At 40.5% G+C, this 23,315-nt stretch overlaps 3 protein-coding genes across 3 annotated transcripts; 2 read left to right on the top strand and 1 right to left on the bottom strand.

The window, feature by feature from the left end:
* Nucleotides 1-4,746: 4,746 nt before the first annotated feature.
* Nucleotides 4,747-5,720, top strand: LOC122035290. Its single transcript, XM_042594703.1, has 4 exons — nucleotides 4,747-4,911; nucleotides 4,979-5,029; nucleotides 5,112-5,258; nucleotides 5,349-5,720. The coding sequence occupies exons 1-4, from the start codon at nucleotides 4,747-4,749 to the stop codon at nucleotides 5,718-5,720; spliced, it is 735 nt and encodes a 244-aa protein (XP_042450637.1).
* A 10,142-nt stretch (nucleotides 5,721-15,862) lies between these two features.
* LOC122035287 (formin-1-like) lies at nucleotides 15,863-18,281 on the top strand. The gene is made up of 3 exons (XM_042594701.1): nucleotides 15,863-16,062; nucleotides 17,015-17,711; nucleotides 17,784-18,281. The coding sequence occupies exons 1-3, from the start codon at nucleotides 15,863-15,865 to the stop codon at nucleotides 18,279-18,281; spliced, it is 1,395 nt and encodes a 464-aa protein (XP_042450635.1).
* Nucleotides 18,282-18,917: 636 nt separating this feature from the next.
* On the bottom strand, nucleotides 18,918-21,954 carry LOC122035286. The gene is made up of 2 exons (XM_042594700.1): nucleotides 21,532-21,954; nucleotides 18,918-19,340 (listed from the first exon to the last, which is right to left on the bottom strand). Exons 1-2 carry the CDS (start codon nucleotides 21,952-21,954, stop codon nucleotides 18,918-18,920), a joined length of 846 nt encoding a protein of 281 aa, XP_042450634.1.
* Nucleotides 21,955-23,315: the final 1,361 nt, after the last annotated feature.

Genomic DNA, 23,315 nt, shown 5'->3' with positions numbered 1-23,315 from the left:
TTAAAAATTTCCTTTTATAGCTTTCTACAAAAGATTAAGAGAAGAGATTAATCTCTTTCCTTATTTGTAGTTTAAAAGGATGGTTTTAATTTTTGGTAAAAACTTTCCTAATTTTTAAATCATCTACATGTTTAAAAGAGAGTTTAAAATTTGAAATCCTTCCTTATTTGTTGATTAAAGGAGGATTTTAAATTTTAAGAAAACTTTCCTTTTTAACCATGTTCATGATTTAAAAGAGAGTTTAAAAATTAAATATTCTCTTTTATAAGTTTCTACAAGAGATTAAGAAAAGATTTGATATCTTTCCTTATTTGTAGATTAAAAGAGATTTTAATTTTTAGAGATAACTTTCTTTTTATCCACATGTTTAAAAGAAAGATTTTAATTTATAAAATTTCCTTTTTATTAACCAATCATGAAGGGATGAAAATTATTGGAGAAATTTTTTATAAATTTCTAGAGACAAATTAGGAAGTTTTAATTAATTAAAACTCTCCTTGTTTGTAGCTTTAATATGGCCGGCCATATGAATTGATGAGAAGAAAATTATTTTTAATTAAATAAATTTTCTTTTTCAATGGCAAAAGAATTAAGGAAGTTTTTATTAAATTTTCCTTATTTGCCAAGACCAAGGATTATAAAAGAGGAGGTAGAGGAGGCTTCATGGTGAAGAACTCTATTCTATTTTTCCTCTCTTTTCTCCTTGGGTGTGGCCGGCCCTTTCTTTCCTCTCCTCTCCTTTGTGTGGCCGAAACCTTCTCATGGTGGAGATAGCTTTGGTGGCCGGATCTAAGAAGGAGAGAAAAGAAGTATCTTTTCTAGCATCCCTTGGAGCATGGTGGTGGTGGCCGAACCTCTTCATCCTAGGAGAAGTTTTGATGGTCGAAACTTGTAAGGAAGAAGAAGGTGCTTGGTGGTTCTCATCTCGGAAGATCGTTGCCCACACAACGTCCGAGGTTAGAAGAGGAATACGGTAGAAGATCAAGAGGTTTTTCTAAAGGTATAACTAGTAATTTTTCTTTCCGCATCATACTAGTTATTTTTGGAAATAATACTAAATACAAGAGGCATACGATTCTAGTGTTTCGAATTTGTTTTCGATATAGTGTTCTTTTATTTTTCTTTTCCTTGTGATTTGATTGTTCTTTTCGGTTGACCAAAAGTTATTTTAGGAAATTAAATATTAACTTTCCTTAAAAGGTTTTGTCTAGTCGGTGGTGATTGCTCCCATATCCAAGAAGGCCATGTGCCTCGCCACGTCAGTACTGGGAACCAATTTTGGAAATTAATATTTAATGAAATTAATAACTTAGGTGATTTGGATCAAACGTGTTAACTTCCGCAGGAGATCCAAGTCAAAACCTAAAAGAACAAATAGATTAAGTTTTGGATCAAACGTGTTAAGTTCCGCAGGTGATCCAAAATTTAATTTAAAAGAACACATGGTAGCTAGGAAAAGGTTCAGACCTTTGTACAAAATTTTTGTACAGTGGAACCTCTAGGTTTTCCGAGTAGCAACCAACATGAAGGAGCCTCTATACTCCTTGAGGGCGCCTTCAAGGCTGTCCGAGGCACCTCCAACTCCTTTGGAGGGCGCCTCCAGCTTTGCTGCGCGCGCTCCTACTGCCTTGCACCCGAGGCACCTCCAACCTCCATGGAGGGCGCCTCCGGTACTGTTCATCAGAGGCTAACCGTGCTATTTTATCCTTGCAAGATATGTTAGTCCCAAAATTACCAAGGATACCCTGGAACACAACGTTAGCACATAATAATACCACAAATATAAATCTTTGACAGTCACCGGACTGTCCGGTTCTGACTTTAGATTTTCGACCGGAAACCCCAGGTCGAACCGACGCTTACTGTTCCCTCAGCGGGGAACGCACCCTCACCTACTCCACTCAGGAGAAGTTACCTGTTGACAGTCCGGTCCTCCAGACCGACTGGACTTTTGCTCAGTGCCCGAGTCTTCAGGTCTTTCTGCTGGACACTCGCTCCACGACCCGCCCAGACTTTCCACCTGGTTCGCGACACCAGGACTTTCCATCTAGAGTATCCGACTCTAGGACTTTTGCCCGAAGACCTCGACCCGCCAAAGCTTTCCGCCTAGGGTTACGACCCCTTAAAACCTAGGGTTACCACCCCCTAAGGTTATCCTGCCTGCCTAACTGCAGCTAGGACTTTTACCTAAGTTACCTTAGAACTTTTCCTATAAGTTCATTCAGCACATTAGATTATAAATAATCTTAACTTTGAATCTTTTGCCATTATCAAAATTCAGGTTCGATCGTCGGATGCTTCCCGCACCAACAGTACTCTTTTATTTGGTTATGATATTTGCTATATGTTAAGTCGTGTCAACACATAGTCATCTTATGTTTTCCATGTTATTGAGTGGATTGAGTAAATCCTTCTATTTATGTAGTTGGTTGTCTTATATCTTCCATTGTGTATTTATTCCTAATTTGTGGACTTATATCATGTTGTATCATTCATTATCACAATGTGGTACTGTTCATTTTGTCGGACAAGTACACCTCTAAGGTATGACAAGTCATCCCCCTCTAGTGTCAAGTTCGATCCTACATTATCGACGTAGACATTCAAGAAATTGGTGCACGGGATAAGGATACATCAATTAAAAAATCTCCAGTGATTAAAATGGGGGGGGGGGGGGGGGTATTGCTGTACTATTTTTTCCATCATTGAGGTTTTTCCCACTAAGTTTTATTGACAATGTTTTGATGAGATAACATTGGATTTTTTATAAATCATCTAAGAGGGAGTGTTATAATAGATGATTATTTTAATTTTATTATTGATTGATAAATAATCATTGCATTCTTTCATTTTTATATCGTTATACCTATCTTATAAATAGGGATGTTTGGTAGGAATAATTGAGAAGATAATTTTCTCTTCCTCTATTATTAAAGTATAACTCTGATTAATATTAAAAAAATAAATTGTTATTATAATATTATTTTAAATTGTAAATTATAATTGTATTAAAATTATTTACTTTTCTATCCCTCAATAATTGGAGACACATTTGACTATGTTAAGTAGCTTTGGCCGTCCATTGTTAAAAAATCACACTCTTCAAGCATTGTGTATTCAAATAAATAAATCAAATTGATATACTACTTTTTATTGCATGGTATAGTTCCTTAGTAGTCTTTCTAAAAGGAACGAAGCTATCAAGGTATGAATAGTGTGATTTTCAACCCAAGTCTCCAATTATTAAGTAATAGAAATAAAAATAAATAAGTTTTATAAAAGTATAATTTATAATTTAAATAATAAGAACTTTAATGATTTTAATTATGTGAATATATTTCACTTAATTTCTGATTCCCACTAATTGAAATAAACATAGCGAATAAAATGCTAAGTAATATGATGTAATACGAAATTTTAATTATTTAATAGGTTATAAATCTAGGCTCTTTCTCTAGTTTACAAAGACACACAAAAAAAAAGTTTTTAGTTTGTAAGATATAAGAATCATTAAATAAAATAATAAATAAAAAGAAAATTATTTGTATATTTAAGTGTTTAAATTATTTTTTAAATTTACTTTTAAATAAAAATAAATGGAAGGGAATTTATTATTTCACAATATTAATTTTTATTATATTTTAACAATATATTAATAGTGAGATAATTTCTTACATTTGGTATAAATTTAGATTTATTATTTTAACATTAATAGAGGCTTATATTTGGTATAAATTTTGAAATTTCTTATTTTAACATTAGTACAGATAAGCTTAAATTAATTTTAACATTAATTTTATTTTTAATTATAAGATCACATTAATGATAAATTGAACATTTAAAAGAATCCTAATAATTTTCCTTTTATTTATGTTATTTAATAATTATTTTATCTTACTAATTATAAATTATATTAATAATAAATTACAAAATTAAAGAATGTAAATAAGCTCCTTTTCATTATTTTTTTATTTAATGATACTTATACTTTACTAACTATAAACTTTTTCTGTATGTATTTATAAGTGAGAATCGGCCAAGATTTACTACACATTTCAATACTAAATATTCATGTCATTTCACATCATGTTACTTCGTATTTTATTTCTGTTGTTCATTTCAATTGGTGGCACACAAGCAAGATCATGGAACAAGAAAGCTAAGCATTCGCTTAAAACCATTCAGGTCGTTATAATTTTTTTTTTTGACAAATTATAAATACTATTTTTTTTATTGAAATTATTTATTCTTTGTTAGACAATAGCTGGAGATCTATTTGACTGTGTTGATATGTATAAGCAACCCGCATTTGACCATCCTATGTTGAAAAATCACACTCTTCAGGTATTCAGCATTAAAAATATAAGTCAAATTTATATGATGCTTTTTATTGCATTGTATAGTTCATTCTGTTCTTTAATTGGCCAAATAATCTTTGCAGTTAAAACCAAGTAGTCTTCCAAAGAAAATGAAGCTTGCAAAATCTAAACCACCTTTTTTTTATGGATTCAATGATACTTGTCCTTCTGGCACTGTTCTTGTCCAGCGTGCTCGCAAACAAGATTTAAATAAGTCTCAGCTCTTGAGAAACCAATTTAGAGCACAAATCATAGTCGATAATCAAAGTACTGAAGTAACTCACGTGAGTTATTATTTCTTTATCACTTTTATTATTATTAATGCAATTTTAATTAATTATTTATAGACTTCAAAGACAAATAATATTTGTATTATACATAGTACGCAATGATTGAATCTATACGTGGTCAATTTTATGGCGCTTACGCAAAAATGGCTACTTATAAGCTTCCAGATCTACTAACTGGTCAATCATCATCCAGTGCTATACTACTTTTTGGCGGTGGAAAAGTTCCAACCAATGAACTCAATGTTATCGCCGTCGGTTGGCAAGTAAGCTAATATAAATCATTTACTAATATTATTTTATATTGTCACTAATTAATATATAATTTTACAGGTTTCAACAATATACGAAACTAGTTATCCTCGATTTTTTACTTTTTGGAATGTAAGTATAAATCTTTTATTTTTTTATTCTTTTAGCTTCATATATATATTCTCGGATAAAATTTTTAATTACATATTTTCAGATTGACGAGAAGAGTAAAACGGGATGTGTGAATTTGCAATGTGCTGGTTTTGTTAGCACCACTAATATTTATGGACCTGGAAGTTTTATTCCCCAATTGTCCAATTATGGCTATGAAACAAAATTTCTATCAATACTAATCACTAGGGTAATTTCTTTATTTTTTTCTAAATGATCTTTTTAAATTTTTATTTAAGTTTAATCCTTATTAATAAATTTTATGTATTTTCATTTATAGGATTATAATACAGGGAATTGGTGGGTGACGTATAATGATGAACTACCTCTTGGGTATTTCCCCAAGGAATTGCTTCCAAAGATGGAGGATAATGCATTGTTGGTTCAAATGGGTGGGGAGGTTGTCTCTCCCTTGAATGTGCCAAGCCCGCCGATGGGCAGTGGTCATCCAAGTAATGAAGGACCTAGTAAAGCTGCTTATTTCATTGAAGTTCAGTTTGTGGATGAGCATAATAACTTGTTCGATCCGTATCCTGCTGATCTTCACTCTCATGCTGATATTAGTGATTATTATAGTGTAGCAGATGATCATTATGCAAATGATAAAGATAAATATGTTTTTGCTTATGGAGGAGCTGGAGGTTTCAAATAAGAGATATCAATCTTGTGTGTAATAAATTGTCTAAGGTTCATTAATAAATTTATATCAACTCTTTTTTTTCAAGAAAATTTTATTAAATTTTGATCATTATTTTTAATGGAATTATTTTAGCCCAAAATAAACCACTGGCCTGATCCAAAATGGATTATTATCATGCCCAAACCTAACCTTCCATTATGACAACAAGGTCATTCTGCATCGTAAGGATCCTTTTCCAAATGTACAGATTCACTCTATCATATAGCAGAATTATGTATTCACATTACGGATTTTATTTAAATATGATCTAGTGCATGTGCATCAATCTGAAATTGATGCATGTTTTCCTCCTCCATTATCATCCTCATGTTTAGCGATTGAATAAAATATCAGTCAAACTGAAATAATAAAAAAATCAATTTATTTTATAAAATTCAGTTTGGTTAATTTGAAATTTTATTTTTTAAAAAATTAATCTAGATTTATCCGGTTCAATTTTGATTATAAAATTTAGAACTTGGTTCATTAACCTAGGTATATTTATTAAAGACTAAAAAGTTTTTTCCCATTTGCCATAATCTCCCAATTTTCACCGTCCCTCTCCATCTCCCGATCCATGCCACCATTGCCATCAACTGTCATCGGCACCCTTCTTTGCAACTCATGGCCATCTAAGAGTCATTGCCACCCTCTTTGCCTGAGGCAGTGCTCGCCCCAGAGAGCTATCGCTGATCTCTATCGAGAGCCACCACCTCCCTCTCGCAAGCTTCCTCTCTATGCCGCTCTTTTCTCTTTCTTTCAATTATTGGTCAGCAGTACTACTCACCGCTAATGCAGTCCCTTCTCTTCATGATCACTTTTGATTGATTGGTATGCCAATAGACCAATTTGTCATAACCACTACCTTGGCCAAAGCCACTGACCATTTCTTCCGCTTCGATCGTCAATCGTTGTCATCCATCATCGGAGAAGAAGAAGCTATAGGGTAATTAAGAAATTTCAATTGGAAGTGCATTTGTCTTGATTAAATCCTATTAGTTTCAATGGATAGAGTGAATACATAATTAATAGTAAGGTTTAATTGAATTTGATTACTAAATGGGAATGAGAATTGGGATAGGAAGTGATTGGTGGGTTAAGGATAGACTTATTATTTGATTATAGGTTGAAACAATTAGGGTTTTCCTAATTGGATTTTGGAGTTAGGTTATCCAATTGATACATATGTGATTAGTTAAATTATACATTTTATTGCAGGACTCTAATTGAGACGAGCATCTCAACGTGAGAGTTATTTGACATAAACTACATTTGAGACAGATATTTCTTCCTTGACCTTTGTAGTTCATTGACCTTATTGCATGGAGATCGTTTATGGAGTATATTAATTTTACCTTAACTCTATGCATATTTATCTGAGTTTGATTCCTACATGCTTTTTCTTAGAGATGATTTATTTATTGCTTATATAATCTTGTCTTTGGATATTCATACTTTGTAGTGTACACACATATATGGTGTAAACTATAGGAGTTAAAATGTTGATCATTCACATGTTATAGAGTATACATGTGTATGGTGTGTACTATAGGAATTACCATGTTGATTATTCAATGTTGTACTCATACACATGTGTATGATGTGAATTATAGGTGTCACTATTACAATACATGTTGTTTATTAGACACCTATTGGATCTTTTTATACAAATAGATATATCTAATTGACAGATAATGTTTCTATATATGCTTATATTTACCATGTTGCTGCATTGATGATAACTATGTTTGAGTCATGGTTATTAGCATCATGCATATCATTGCATTGCTTGCATGCTAACGGACTACGTCACCCTTATGGTCAAGAGAGTCATCAGTCATATTCGCTGCCCACTAAGCCACTCAGGGATAGTGATAGCTAGAGTTGGGTGTAGCTTGTCTTGCAGTTCTCACTAAACCATTTAGGGTATTAGTAGTAGAATTGGGTGCAGACAGTGACCTCCTTGTTATGTAGCTAGATATAGCTACTCTACATCTTGTCCGATCGACCACTCAGATGTTGTGGCAGCTGAAGTCATGAGCAGTTGTCATGGTCCTGCCCACTTGGACACAGATGTCGTGGTAGTTGGAGTGGTGTATAGGAGTGACACATACATGTACATATGCATATGATGCGTGTTGCCTATCTTGGAGATACTATTGTGCATATGCTTGTGATATATCGCATTTGCTTTAGATATGGATGTTGCATATGCCTGATATTATTCATACATGTTCATTTATCATGCATGTATATGCTATCATATTGCTCATGTAGTAAGAGTAGATTTTTTGTAGATCCCCAATGATTACTAATCATTATACCTTACATGTTAGGCCGGTTTGGGTATGTGCATTTATTATGTCGTATATAGTTATGTATATAATTCTTACTTATGAGACTGTATACTTTGATCTCCTTATATATTTGGCCATACATTACATTTATCTATTATCCGTTAAGTCATTTGGACTAACCAACCTGTTGTACTTTATTTTACTCAATTAGCAGGTAGATGATATGGAGTCGTTTGGAGAATCCTGACTACCAATCCCACATCATATTTGAGAATAATTTTCTATGTTATTTTCTTCTACTTTTTTGGCACTTTGGATTTTGGACTAGATTATATAATAATTTTACTTGGTTGTGGATTTTAGCCTTGTGGCTACCTTTATTCGATTATATGGTTTATGAAGGATCGAAATAGAAATAGACGGGTATTGCTCATTAAGAAATCTTTTCTTTTTGTAAAACTAAATCAAAGTGAATAGCAACGAAAAGTAAAGTACAACTTGGTTCGTAGTCTCGTGACTATTACTCCAAGGTCAGGGATCCTTGACCACACTCATTGGGCAATCCTCCAATAATAGTTCTTCTAGAGGAAACAAAATCATACAAGTATGAAAAGAATTTACTAACAACAATGTAATAGAAATGTAGCGCAGTTGTTCGATAGTTGTCGTTGTTGGTACCTCAAGGTAGTTTTGATGTGATCAACCAAGTTAGGTTAGGTCCTGTTGTGTTTAACCTTATGTTTAAGTATACAGGAACTTAGGAGCATAAGTTGTCTAGCAAAAGACGCAGCTAGCGAGAAGGACGGCATGGGACAGAGCTGATGAGCTCGGTGCGTCTAAGGGACGAGGTGCTACAGAAGAGTATACAGGTGGACGAGAAGGAAGCGTGCGGCATTTCTGAGGGATGAGAAGCTCGGAGTGGAAGCTTGCTCGAGAAAGCCGAAAATTGGGTTCGAGTGAGCCCTATTCCGGATGGTTGAAATCACCCAAACGAGCAGAGTCGGAGCGGAAGACTCGGACCGAAGCGAGAGGAGTCGAAGCAGGAAACCAGGACCAAAAATTAGCATTTTGCTGATTTTCTTTGCTCAGGGCGCCCGGACCAGTCTGGGCGCCTGGACAAAGTCGGGGCGCCCGGACCAGTCCGGGAGCCCGGAACCCCATTTTTATCCAAATTGATGTGGCATTCAACCGTTAAGTCAGGGATAGAATTCTATCCCATTTCAGGTGCTTGGAACACTTCTAGGTACCCTGAATAGGGCTATATAAGAAGCCTTGCTCCCAGAAGCTAAATATAATAAGAAATTGTGAAACAACACTTGTACACTTTTAGTTTTCTGTTTTAGCTTTATGATTCTGTGTGAACATTGCTGTAAGAGGCTTCTCCACCCAGAGGAGATTTTTAGTGCACTTTTTCATCTGTCTTGGATTAACAACCTCCTCGGTTGTAACCAAGTAAATCCGCTGAGCCTCAACTTTCTGATTTATTATTTCTTTCTATGTTTATACAAGTGTTTTAATTAAGTTATAAGTTCGAGAAAGGTCTTTTTGTTTTTTGTTTGTGCAGGGGCTATTCACCCGCCCTCTAGTCGGCCGCCAGTGGACCTAACAAGTGGTATCATAGTCAGTACGCTTCAGGAGGACTAACTGCCGAACAAAGCACACAAGATGGCTGGACCCAGCATTTACCCACCGAAGTTCGAGCGGGAGTTTGTGAGCTGGAAAAAGAGAATGGAGGTATTTTTCAAAATAGATTTCGATTTATTATTAATAATGAAATTTGGTTTTGAAGTACCCGAGGGCAATGAAAAGTATCAATGGGCGAAGAAGAACAAGCCGATTTCATGGCAAACGGTGAAGCAGAGTTTCATCTGCTGAGCGTTCTACCACCATAAGAAGTCAACCGGATCGGAACTTACGAGTCTGCGAAGGAACTCTTGGAGAAATTCCTAGAACTACACGAAGGAACCTTGGAGGCAAAACTTACAAGACGGGACTTACTTCACAACCAGCTCACCAACCTTCAATTTGAAGAAGACAAAACCATTGCACACCTTCACTCGAGAATTAAGGAGCTCATCATCCCAATGAACAAGTACAAAAACCTGAAGGCGACGTGGGATGAAACGTCGTCCGAATATGAGATTGAAGCTTTCTCCATACTTGCGTTAATGGCAAGTCATCAAGAAGATAAACACGAAGCAAGCTCGTCCGAAATGAGCATTGAGAGCATCAATGAAGGGGGAGCTACATCAGAAGAAAGTAACAGTTCAGGGGGAGCTACGGATAACGGGATCGACAAGATAAGTCAGATACAATCTCTACCTCCGGATAAATTATTCAAGTTTGTTAAATTATTGTCAAAATATTGCTTTAAGCTAGAAAAAGAAAATCAAGAGTTAAAATTAATTCTAGCCAAATCTTGTCCATTAGAAGAATTTGAAAAAAATAAAATTAAAAAAATGATAATTTGCAAAAAGAAATTAAGAAATTGAAAAAGCATACATGCTCATATAATACAAGTATTAGAAAGTTTAATGGTCTAAACTGGTACCTTAATTATCACAGGGGACAGATCAAGAAAATTTCAAAAAAATATGTTCGTAAAAGATTCTTAATTAATTCAGTTGGAAGGAACCTATATTGGGTTCCTAAATCTTATTTAAATTAATTGGACTTAGGGCTTTTCAGAAGAAAATTAAATGTTTAATTTCTTTAAAGGCTTTGTCTAGAAAGTGGTTGTTGCTCCAATAACCAAGAAGGCTTAGTGCCTCACCACATCCTGGAAGCCAATTAATGAAATAAAATGTTTAATTGACTAATTGATAAAGCATTTTATTGTAATTAAATAATACTTTAAATAATTACTTAAATATTTTTTTCAGTGATTTTAACTTAAATTTTTTTTAAAAAAAACTTAAAGCTTTTTTTATCTATAGAAAAATCATAATTTTTTTAACATTTGAATTTAGTAATTCAAAATTTCCAATTATTTCGAATGAGTTATCCCTGCTAACTACAAAAACCTTTTTGAGTTATTTATCTAAACACAATTCTTTCAAGAATTTTTAAACTATAAATCTTGAAAATATATGTTCTTCGGTCAAAATGCATGCTCTATTACATTTTCAGAAAACATTTCAAGATTTCCAAAATGGTTTTAAGGCTTTTAACTTTTGAATTGTTTTTAGAGTATTTTTTTAGACTTATGTTTAAGATTCACAAAATTTAAAAAAAACATTTCCAAGTCACTTTAACCTTATAAATTCAGAGTTTTGTTTGTTAAAAGACTTGAAATTTTTTTTATAAGTTACCCTTAGACTTTTTGAGGTACCCCATTTTTTATATGACCAAAGGGGGAGAAGAGAAGATTAAGTCTAGGGGGAGATAGTTTTAACTTTTTTAATTTTTACACTTTAATTGCATATTTATTGTTTTTACTTTATGTTGATTTACCCTAACTTAAACTTGGGTTGCTCACATCAAAAAGGGAGAGATTGTTGGTACCCCAAGATAGTTTTGATGTGGTCAACCAAGTTAGGTTAGGTCCTGTTGTGTTTAACCTTTTGTCTAAGTGTACAGGAACTTAAAAGCACAAAACGTGAAGCAAAAGACGCAGCTAGTGAGAAGGATGGCACGGGAGAGAGACGACGGGCTCGGTGCATCTGAGGGACAAGGTGTTACGGAAGAGTACGCGGGCAGACGAGAAGGAGGCATGCAACGTTTCCAAGGGACGAGAAGTCGGGAGTGAAACTTGCTCGTGAAGGTTGGAAGTTGGGTTCGGGTGAGCCCTATTTTGGATGGCCGAAATCACCCAAGCAAGCAAAGATGGAGAGGAAGACACGAACCAGAGCGAGCGAAATTGAAGTAGGAAGCTAGGACTAAAAATCAACATTTTGTTGATGTTTTATGCTCGGGGCGCCCGGACCAGTCCGGGGCGCTCGGACTAGGTCGGGGTGCCCGGACTAGTCCGAAGCGCCCAAACTTCGGGCCCCTAGAACCCCGTTTTTATCCAAATCGATGTGTCATTCAACCGTTGCATTGGGGATAGAATCTGATCCATTCCAGGGGCCTGGAATACTTCCAGACACCCCGAGCAAGGCTATATAAGCAGCCCTACTCCTAGTAGCTAAACAGAACAAGAAATTATGAAATAACACTTGTAAGCTTTTAGTTTTCTATTTTAGCTTTCTGATTTTGTGCGATCATTGTTGTAAGAGGCTTCTCCGCTCAGAGGAGATTTTTAGTACACTTTTTCATCTGTCTTAGATTAACAACCTCCCTGATTGTAACCAATAAATTCGCTAACCCTCGACTTTCAGATATATTATTTCTTTCTATGTTTATGCAAGTTTTTTGATTAAGTTATAAGTTTGAGAAAGGTCTTTTTATTTTATGTTTGTGCAGGGGTTATTCACTCCCCTCTAGTCGACCGCCAGCGGACCTAACAGTCATAACTTGCACAAACAGTAGCAGAAAAACGAAGATAGAATGAATGAGAGATCAGAAATATTGCATCGAGTTCTATTTGGCTCAAAGTTGGAGATGTACTTTTTAAGCTACGTTCAGTCGATCGAAAAATTCTTCGATCGACTGATCTCCCTATCAATCGACTGATCACGCATCCTTCCTTCTCAATCGAGATCCGATATTCTCTTCATTAATTACATTTATTGTTCAGTTGACTAATCACTATATTCAGTCGACCAATCATACTGAATTCCTTCTTTACTAGATTGGATCATAAATTACATTTAATGTTTGGTCGATTGATCTCTGGGTTCGGTCGACCGATCCACCTAACTTCTAAGTTTGCTCTGCACGATCTGAACCCTACCACATCAGCTAGGTTCAGTCGACTGAACCTCTTATTCGGTCGATCAATCCCATCAGATTCTATAAAATAGAGTTAGTTTTTATAGTATAAAAAATATTCCAGCAACACAAAGTTAGTGCAATAGTATAATATTACACGAGTAAGAAAAGATAGTAAAACTTATCTTGATCTCAACTTGAAAACTTTCCAGTTTTTTCAGTTCGATCAACGACCTAAGGTGTGTTCAATCCAAGGATACGACCTCCCTGTCGCTCCACTCCAGTTGCTTAACTCAACCGACATGTCAAACATCAGATCCTTTAGACCTATTTGGACTATCTCTACTCAGTTTTTGATCAACTAATTTACTAAGACTTCTCCTACAATACTAAATTAGTCAATAACAATAATAGTAATGTAAAATACTATGGTAAAACTAAACTTAGATTTACCTAGATCCGCTGGTTCGGTCGAACGTTTCGAACAACCTTGCTTGGAATTCACTCATGCATGACTTCTCATTATCTAAGTTTTACCTCTCCCTAGGGTTTTCACCACCTGGCTTTACTCACCAGAATCTAAGGTTTTCACCACCTGTCTTCACTCACTAAGACTCACCACCTGGATTCGATATCGGGTCCTCTAGTCTTACCCAATCCATCTGCCAGATATCAGGTCCATTTGACTCATCTGGAATTCCTACCTAGTTTCCACGATCTGCCAAGATTTTCCTTGCCTAGCCCGACTAAGACTTCCCTTGCCTAATCATAGTTAGGACTTCCCTTACCTAATCGCAGTTAGGACTTCTCATGCCTAACCACAGTTAGGACTTCTCTTGCCTAACCACAGTTAGGACTAGTCACTCGGTAGACGTCTCACCCTTGCTAGTCATTCGTTCATCCTTGACCTGACTAGACTCCATTAAACATATTGTCAAATAAATATCAAAATCTTGAATATTGTATCAGAGCTCATTAAGAAATCTTAAATATCAAAATCTTGCTGGATCAAGCCGCTTGTCAGATAATCTCCGTAAGTTCTCTTGTATCAGAGCTCCTCCGCTGGAATTTTTTATAATTTTTCATCTATCTAACGTAGGCCTGCTCCGCCAATCTGAGCGTCATTCAATACGCCTCTCTCTTGCAAAAGGAGAATGAAGTGCTAAAGACTCGTCTTCAGGAGTTGGAGCTGCCGCTAACCCCCCGAGATCCTTTCAACACGACCCCTGGGGATTTAGCGAGTTATCTTAGACTGATTGGGGAGTCTGCAGAGTCTGCCCGCAACATTTCCCATGCGGCTTTTGACAAGATTAAAACTTTGGAAGCGGCTCTGCGGACAAGCGAGTCTAAATTAGCTTCTGAGGCAGAAAGGTGTCGCTCGCTGGTTGCGGAGTTGGATGAAAAGGATGCCCGATTGGAGAGTCTACAGGAAACCCGAGAGGCTCTTCAGAAGACTTTAACTGATGTCCAGGGTCAATTGGCTTCCAGTGCCGACCGGGAGAAGACCCTTCAAAGCCAGTGGGAGGCCAGCCAAGAGACCCTCAAATCAATGCAGGCCAACCTTTTGAAAGCTCAAGAGAATGTCTCCCAGGGTCAACAAGATTTGACTTTGGCCCAAGCTAACACAAAAAAGGCCAGAGCTGATACGGAGAAGGCCCAGGCAGAGTTGACTGATTACCAGGCGGGAGAAGTGGGGCGTCTACGAGCATGCAGGTGAGCTTATGTCTCCTCCCCCTTCTTCTTGAAGAAAGTCGGAGGTATAATGAATCTCATGTTATGTTGTGGCGCGGCCGGCGGGGCTCGACAAATGTTTGAGCAAGATCTGCTCCGCGCTGCCCCTTCAGAAGATTTCTTAGACACTTCCTGTCTAATGAACGAGATTCCAGATGGGTTGCTCCCTTCCTTTAAAGACGACGACGATTTATTTCTCCTCCCTGAGTCTCCGGCTTACGTTGAGCCTGACCCCCCTGCGCCTCCTGTTGACCCTGCTAGCAATAATCCTTAAGATGGCACTACGTACTACACTTTTAATGTAAAAATGTAGCTGACCAACTCTCGTTCAACTTATTTGCTGATTTATCTTTACTTTAGCATGTTTAACCTTCTCATGATACCACTGGAATGTTGGCTCTCGATTTTCTCTTAGTATATTAACCATCTGATAGTAGGGTTGCCCTCTCATTTGTAGTCTTGTATATTTCCCGACTGAAACGACCCATGGCCTTGTGAATGTGTAATTTGGCCATCTAGTTAAGTCTTATTTAACCCCGGTCGGGAATCCTTCTTTTGTCCCGACCTGCTTTCCTTGTCTTTTTTGGTTGTCCGCTTCATTTAGTTTAGCAAATCACCCTGGTCTACTCCTTTTCCCTGCAATCTCAGACCGGGATAACTGCAGACCGGGGGATTTAGAGTTAAGCCTAGACCAGGAGGTCCCGGTCTGTTTTCCTTGCCCTTTGCTGACTGTCCAATTTAGCTTTAACAATTCTCCCTGGTCTGCGCTTATATCCCGAACTGCTTAGCTTGCCTTTCTTTGTCGATCGCCCTGGCTCGGTCCTGCTCCTTGATCTGTTCTTTCCCTCGTAATTCAGGTCTGGATAACCACAGACTGGAGAATTAAGAGTTAAGCCCAGACCGGGAAAGCGAGGGCACTTTTCCAAAACTATTTATATCTTTTCCCGAGATCCTTCTCCTAGTACTTTGCACCGGTACTTTTCCAAATATACCCTTGGGCGTTCTTTCCAAAGAAGATCCTTCGGTTCTCTCTTGCTCCCGCCAATTATTGTGAGCCGATGGATGATATCTGACGAAATTACCCCTCTGTCCAGCGGCTATAAATAGTCTCCTCTAGCTTTGCTTCCAGACTTTGCTCGTCTTCTCCTTCCTTCCCGCTTGAATTCCTTATTGCTCCTGAGTCTTTGCTTTTGCGCTGACAACTTCCCGTTTGCGATTTTTCCTCCAGTTTCTTTTTTCATGGTGTCCTCTTCTTTTATTTCGTCTTTGGCGACCATGTATTACCCTGGCTCATCCACTTTCGACGAAATAGATTGGGATGACCTGCGTTATACCTATGGAGTTGGGGATGATGTACATGTGGTCATCCCTACCGGAATACACCGATTCTTCAATCCTCCTGATGGATATTGTACCTTCTTTAAAGAGCAATTCGTGGCTGGCCTTCGTCTTCCTCTCCACCCTTTCTTTCTGACGTATGTCGCCACTTCCGAATTCCCTTGGGACAACTGACGCCAAATTCCATAAGGATCCTCTGTGGCTTTGTAGTGTTGTGCGATGTGTGTGAACTATCCTGGTCCGCCCACTTATTCCATTGATTCTTCACCCTTCGACGTCAGGAAGAGGGCACATTCCGCTTTCAGCCTCGTCTTCGAATAGCTTTCTTCTCACCCCTACAGCCCTCTGGCCCGAGCTGGAGGAACAAATTTTTCTTCATTAGCTTTCCTCACGAGGTGGAGTGGCCCTTGCGATGGCAACCGTTACTTCCCCCATCTCCAGAACTAGGGGAATTTCACCTTGATACCTCCTACATAGAAGCTTCGTCTCGTTTAGCCGGCTGGCAGCTGAATTTGACACGTATCTTATCTGAAGAATTGATATCCTATTTCCGCCTAAGTTATCTTACTCCTGAGACACCTCGTTCCCTGGGTAAGCTTCCCTTTTAGCTCTATTACTATTTCATAAGCATTTTTTTTCATACTGTAGCTGACTTCCTATTTTATCCTATACAGCTGAAGTCTTAACCCGCGCTTCAGAGGTTCAGCCTCTTCCTCTGAGTGACATGGAAATAATGAGGCGTGGTCGAGTTATCTTGCAAAGGAGATCGCTACCCCACTCATCTTCAACCTCGGTCGGTGGGACCTCCTCTGCCAATATCCGACCCCACCCCCCTCACAGAGGATTTTCTCCTATCCGACCTGCTTCTTTTGCTCATCCTACTCGTCCCCGATCTACGCGTCCTCCCTAGCCTGCCGACCCTATTAGGTCCCGGGCTACGACTACTATTCATCCCCGACCTACCGACACAACCCGGCCAGCCACCCCGACGCCTCTTTAGTCCACTGATCCTCCCCGACCGATTTATGTTCCCGGTCGTGGCCTCGGTCGAAAATTCGCCAATGTCCCCCAGGCAAGCCCTGCTTTCAGAGAAGCTTCTCACGCGGCTCACCACGCCCACTCCGCAAATGACCGCCTGAGCCAGGATGCCCCTTCTTCCTCTAGACGTAGGGCTCGGCCGCCTTCCGGTGATTCTGATTCGGATGGTAAGCCGCTGGCTCAGAGACTTCGACGCCGAGCCCCTCGTCCTGTGCCCGACTCAGGTCCGTCTGCTGTCCCTTCTCCTTCACCTCCTGTGGCTGTCGCTTCTCCTCCTCTGCCTCCTATTGCGACCCCGACTCCTATTCCCCGCCAGGCCGATGTTTCACCCGATTTCACCACAGCTCCGATCAAGCCTCCCACTGTTCAATCTTCTCCTCCAGCTCAACCTCCTACTCAACCTTCTACGTCACCGCAGCGCCAGAGCACCGAGGCTAATCCCTTGCGTCGCTCTCCGCCAGCTACCTCACCTCCAGAGCCATCTTCTGTGCCTCCATCGTCTCCTTCTGGGTCAGCTGCTGGGCCTTCTAGCTTCGCCGCGGGGCCTTCACAACCACCTCCACCTGTCCCTATTTATTATCGTACCATTGCTCCTTCAGAGGCTGGACTACAGTCAAGGTGGGACATTCTCACCAGCTCCCTGACCATGAAAGGTCGCCTAGCCACTGTGTGGGAAGATAGCAAGCGTCAAATGGAACTTTTACCGCCCCTCGCCCAGATGGATAGATTTTCTGAGCTATACATCAAGGTCAGCTTCCATGATGGCTTACTGTAACTATTATTTTCCTCATTCTTATCATATGTTTCCTCTGTATCCCAGGCTTGTGCAGAGTCCTTGAATATAAACCAATCTTTTCATGCTGCTCACCATCAAAATAAGATGTTGCAAGACAAGGTAGCTGAACTGGAACTTCAATTGAATAACCCAGCGCAAGCCAGTCACGCCCTGAGGGCTGAAATAAAAGCTCTAACGAAAAAGAAGAATAATCTGGAAGTATCCTTGGCGATATCTGACCAGAAGCTTAGGTATCTCAAGGAAGAAAGAAGCCAAGTCGAGGTTGTGCACCAGCAACTCATGGATCAGCAAGCTTTGGAGCATCAGCGAGCTATGGATCAATTGGCTCAAAAGTTGCGTGCCGCCGAAACCTTAGCGCAGGAACAAGACATGAAGCTAAAATCCCAGGTGGCCCAATTGACATCCCAAGCAGCAGAACTATTAACAGCTCGGACTGAACTGGCTCAGGCCCGGGCCACTGCTGAGGGAGTATCTACAGCCCTGTCCATCTATAAGGAAGGAGAGAATGACCGCTGTCAATAGAGCTGCACTTTATATCTGCGATCACCAGAATTTTGTACACAAGTAGGACAGCGCTTCTCTACTTCCGTTATTTACGATGCGGCCGGAGCTATACGGCAGCTTTATGAGCAGGACTATTTGAAATCAGCCTCTCCTCCTGAATTTTTAGATCACGACCGGATCCTCAAAGAAATCCCGGATGAGATTTTTGCTCCTTTCAAGTGATCTTTCTTGGCTACTTGTATATGACAACAATTTCTTGTAAAGTACTTTGTTATTTTTCCACTTGCATTCTAAGTTTTATTTTTGCCAGAATTACTTAGTTGGCCGAAAGGAATATTAGGACATACAGTTTCTGCTCTCATATCCCCGCATCGCTCTATCCGATCTGCCTTTTACTCGGTCTGTCAATCAGGTGACAGCTCGGCTTACAGCCCGACTTACTCTTCTTTGTACACTCCTTCAGACTCTGTAAGGTCTCAAATATTTAGCGCTCCATGGTCGATCTAACTTCTTACCTCGATCATCTTGTAAATAATAAGCTCCAGACGCTAACTTTTTGATGACTTTGTAAGGCCCGTCCCACTGAGGTGTTAGCTTGGTCACGTCCCCCACGGGCTTGATTTGCTTCCATACCAGATCTCCTTCTCCAAAGAATCAAGGAATCACTCTTCTGTTATAATTTTGTCTCATTCTTTGTCGATAGGCCTCCAGCTGAGCTGTCGTTCTGTCCCGAGTTTCGCTAATAAGATTTAGCTCAGACAACCGTCGTTGTGTGTTTTCTTCATCATATAATGTCCTCCTGACTGATGGCACTCCGATTTCTATGGGTACAACTGCTTCATTGTCATAAACCAGGTGGAATGGTGTCAGACCTGTGCTTTCCCGAGGTGTCGTGCGATAGGCCCACAGAATGCTTGACAGCTCTTCCACCCAAATGCCTCCCACATGATCCAGCTTAACCTTCAGACCTCGTACTATTTCTCTGTTGACCACCTCGGTCTGACCATTACTTTGTGGATATGCTACAGAAGTGAAGGCCTGTGTTATGCCAAACCCCTTGCACCAGGCCTGGATTTTCTGTCCTTAAAATTATCTTCCATTGTTTGACACCAGTTTATGAGGAATACCAAATCTGCAAAGAATGTTCCTCCATAGAAATTGAATGACGGCATCTTCTGTGATCCGGGCCAAGGCTTCTGCTTCGACCCACTTAGAAAAATAATCCACTGCCACCAATAAGAACCGTCTTTGACCTGGTGCCATGGGCAATGGTCCCACAATATTCATGCCCCATTGATCAAAAGGACATGAGACTAGAGACGTTCTCAACATAGCCGTAGGTCGATGTGTTAAATTTTGATGTTTCTGGCAGGACAAGCAGGTATTTACCAATTTGTGAGCATCTCTCTGTAAGGTGGGCCAGAAATACCCGGCCAGGAGTACCTTGCGAGACAATGTTCGACCGCCTACATGATTACCACAGCTTCCCAGATGTATTTCTCGCAAGGCCTGGTCGACCTCCTCCATACCCCAAGCATTTGAGTAAGGGTCTAGAAAAGGACCTCTTGTAGAGCTGATCCCTGATCATGACATAAGCATGGGCCTGCTTCCTTATCAACCGTGATTCTTCTAGGTCGGCCGGTAAGATCTCCTGTCTGAGATAGTTGATCATGGGCGCCCTCCAATCAATAATTGCTTCTCTATTATTTTGCAGATCTATCTGAGCTATAAGGAAAGATTGTGTCGTTGACCGATCCAACACCCAAGTGGTTAAGGAACTGGTCATCTTTGCTAGTTCATCTGCCTTCTCATTTTCCGACCTGGGTATCTTGGTTACAGTGACCTCTGCGAATTCCTCCTTCATCTTCTCATAGACTTCCCGGTATACTTGCAATTTATCGCAATTTAGCATAAAGTTGTCAGTCACCTGCTGAGTTACCAGCTGAGAATCTGAATAAATAATTACCCGGGTTGCACCTACGTGACGGGCTGCTTGCAGTCCTGCCAACAAAGCCTCGTACTCTGCCTCATTGTTGGTGGCTCGAAAATTCAATCGAACAGCCAATTGGAGTATATCCCCTTGGGGGGATATTAATAAGATTCCGACCCCGCTTCCTTGATGATTTGCCGATCCATCTACATAGACTTTCCAAGTTTCTTCAGAGTTGGTCTGATGGACTTCTGTTAAGAAATCTGCCAAGGCCTGCGCCTTAATGACTATACGAGGCTGATATTGTATATCATATTCCCCCAGCTCTGTTGCCCACTTGATAAGCCGGCCTGCAACTTCTACATTAGTTAACGCTCTTCCCATGGTGCTATTGGTCAGAACCGTGATAGGATGCGATAAGAAATAGGGTCTTAACCGCCGAGCCATAAGGACCAATCCATAAACCAACTTCTCGAGGGTCGTGTATCGAGCCTCGGCCCCTTTCAATAGATGACTGAAGAAATACACTGACCGTTGTACATTGTCATGCTCCTTAACAAGCACAACCCCTACGGCCTCAGGGGTGGCAGATAAGTAGACCCATAAGGGTTCCCCAACAACTGGCTTAAATAAATATGGCAAAGCCTCTAAGTACTTCTTCAGCTCCTCAAAAGCTCGAGTACAATCTTCATCCCATTGGAATTTGGAAGCCTTCCTGAGCACTTTAAAGAAAGGAGCAGCCCGGTCTGCAGATCTGGAAATGAATCTTGACAGGGCTATTATTCTACCGACCAACTTCTGAGTTTCCTTCAAATTCTAAGGCGGCTGCATATCCCGTAGTGCCCGAACTTTTTCGGGATTAGCTTCTATTCCCCGCTCGGTCACCAAGTATCCCAAGAATTTTCCTCCTTTAGCTCCAAACAGGCATTTCAAGGGGTTCAGCTTCAGTCCATATTGCCGGAGGGTCCTGCATGTTTCTTCCACATCTTTGACCAGGTTAGCTGCTAACGGGGACTTGATGAGTATGTCGTCCATATAGACTTCCACATTGCGCCTGATCTACTCCCGAAAGATTTTGTCCATCATTCTCTGGTATGTGGCTCCGGCATTCCTGAGACCAAAGGGCATGACAGTATAACAGAAAGTACCGTCATTCGTGATGAAGCTAACCTTTTCTTGGTCCTCCCTCGCTAAAGGTATCTGATGATACCCCTGGTATGCGTCCAGCATGCAGATCCTTTCGTAGCCGGCCGTGGAATCCACCATTTGATCGATCCGGGGAAGAGGATAGCAATCCTTAGGACTGGCTCGATTGAGGTCTCGGAAGTCTATACACACCCTCCACTTATTGTTGGGCTTCTTTACTAGAACCACGTTAGAGAGCCAGGACGGGAACTGTACTTCTCTAACGTGGCTCGCCTTCCTGAGCTGGTCCACCTCAGCTCTGATTATTTTGTTCTGGTCGACTGAGAAGTTTCTTTTCTTTTGCTTGACAGGTCGGGAGTTCGACAGTAAATGCAACTTATGTTCGGCTATTTTCGGCTTGGCCCCTGGTAACTCTTCTGTAGACCAGGCGAAGACGTCCCGATTATGAATCAAGCATTGAATTAACTCTTCTTTGAGGGGAGAGGGAAGGTCGCTGGCCAAGCGGGTGACACTCTCAGGACGCTCAGCATACAGTTGCACCTCCTCCCAAGGGATGGGTTCTTCAGCTATAGGCAAAGGTTCCTCTTGAACAGCATGGACACCTCCATCCTGCATCCTTTGATTTTTCCGTGCCTCCACTCAGACCATGTCAATATAGCACCGACGAGAAACCCTCTGTTCCCCTTTAACTTCCCCGACCTGCTCGCCCACAGGAAATTTGATTTTCTGATGGAAGGTCAAAACAGCAGCCCTAAATTCATGCAGGGCGGGCCTTCCCAAAATGACATTGTAAGAAGAAGGGGAGTCCACTACTATGAAAATGCTCCTCCGTGTGCGCACCAAAGGCTCGGTGCCCAGAGATATGACCAGCTTAATCTGACCCATCGGCTTCACTTCATTGCCTATAAATCCATATAGAGATGTGGCCACCGGCTAGAGTTCAGCAGCATCGATCTGCATCTTCTCGAATGCAGTCCTGAACAGAATATTGACCGAGCTTCCGATGTCTACGAAAACCCGAGCCACTCGGCTATTGGCGATGATAGCCTTGATGATGAGGGCATCATCATGAGGCAACTCCAGGCCTTCCAGATCTGTCGGCCCGAAGCTGATAAAAGGGCCAGCAGCCTGCTCTTGGCTGCATCCGACTGTATGAACCTCCAAGCGACGCACATGGGACTTCCGCGCTCTCCCTGAATCTCCATCAGTTGGCCCGCCAGAGATCATGCCAATCTCTCTGACGGCAGCATTGCCTCTGTTCTTGGCTTCCCACGATCCCTCTGGCTCTTTTCCCCGACCAGGTTGATGAGTGTTGGGTCCTACTAGGTCGGGGCGGGATTGCCCGGCCTGTCCAGCTGCGGTTCGTTGCTCCTCCATCCTTTTGAGCACGTGAGGGGATAGTTCAGGCGGTGGTAAGCCTAGCTCGGCGGCCCGCTTGGAATCTCGGGCAAACTGGAAACAGTGGTTAGTATCATGAGTTCGAGAACGATGGTAAGTGCAATACCGATTATTCCATGGCCCTGGTCGGGGAGCATGTACAGCTGCTACTCGGGGAGCGGGTCTGATCTCCGGCCCGGGATGGAAAGCAGGCCTAGCTTCCCGGGCGCGAGGCAGAGGTTGAGGAGGTGGTTGAGGTACCCTCCTTTCTGGCTTGTTGGTAGAGGTGGATGGTCTTTCAGGTTTCCTCCTAGCTGCTTGCGCTTCTTCCACTTTGATGTAGGAGGCAGCTTTTTCCACCATCTCATCAAAATTCTGAGCAGGATTTTTGATGAGATCCCTGAAGAATTCTCCTTCTCCTAGTCCATGAGAGAAGGCACTCATTAGAATCTCTGAAGTGGTGGTGGGAACATCCTGGGCCACTTGATTAAAACGGTTAATATAACTTCTTAAGGGCTCGGTCGGCCCTTGCTTCAGAGCGAAAAGACAGTGATCTGTCTTTTGATATTTTTTGCTACTAGCAAAATGACGCAAGAAGG

The sequence above is a fragment of the Zingiber officinale genome, chromosome 11B (assembly GCF_018446385.1).
Source record: "Zingiber officinale cultivar Zhangliang chromosome 11B, Zo_v1.1, whole genome shotgun sequence".
Taxonomy (NCBI): Eukaryota; Viridiplantae; Streptophyta; class Magnoliopsida; order Zingiberales; family Zingiberaceae; genus Zingiber; species Zingiber officinale.
Note: the sequence above shows the minus strand (reverse complement) of the source record. Positions and strands in the feature narration are given on the sequence as shown.

Bases quoted from the DNA above. Each gene is read 5' to 3' on its own strand.
- LOC122035286 (XM_042594700.1), bottom strand. From the start codon at position 21,954: ATGCAGGATGGAGGTGTCCATGCTGTTCAAGAGGAACCTTTGCCTATA. The intron at 19,341-21,531 runs GTGTGTATAGAC...TTTTAAGGACAG, and splicing joins AGCCCAACAATAAGTGGAGG to AAAATCCAGGCCTGGTGCAA.
- LOC122035287 (XM_042594701.1), top strand. From the start codon at position 15,863: ATGTATTACCCTGGCTCATCCACTTTCGACGAAATAGATTGGGATGAC. The intron at 16,063-17,014 runs GTATGTCGCCAC...CCCTGCTTTCAG, and splicing joins CTCCACCCTTTCTTTCTGAC to AGAAGCTTCTCACGCGGCTC. The intron at 17,712-17,783 runs GTCAGCTTCCAT...TCTGTATCCCAG, and splicing joins TTTCTGAGCTATACATCAAG to GCTTGTGCAGAGTCCTTGAA.
- LOC122035290 (XM_042594703.1), top strand. From the start codon at position 4,747: ATGATTGAATCTATACGTGGTCAATTTTATGGCGCTTACGCAAAAATG. The intron at 4,912-4,978 runs GTAAGCTAATAT...ATAATTTTACAG, and splicing joins TTATCGCCGTCGGTTGGCAA to GTTTCAACAATATACGAAAC. The intron at 5,259-5,348 runs GTAATTTCTTTA...TTTCATTTATAG, and splicing joins TATCAATACTAATCACTAGG to GATTATAATACAGGGAATTG.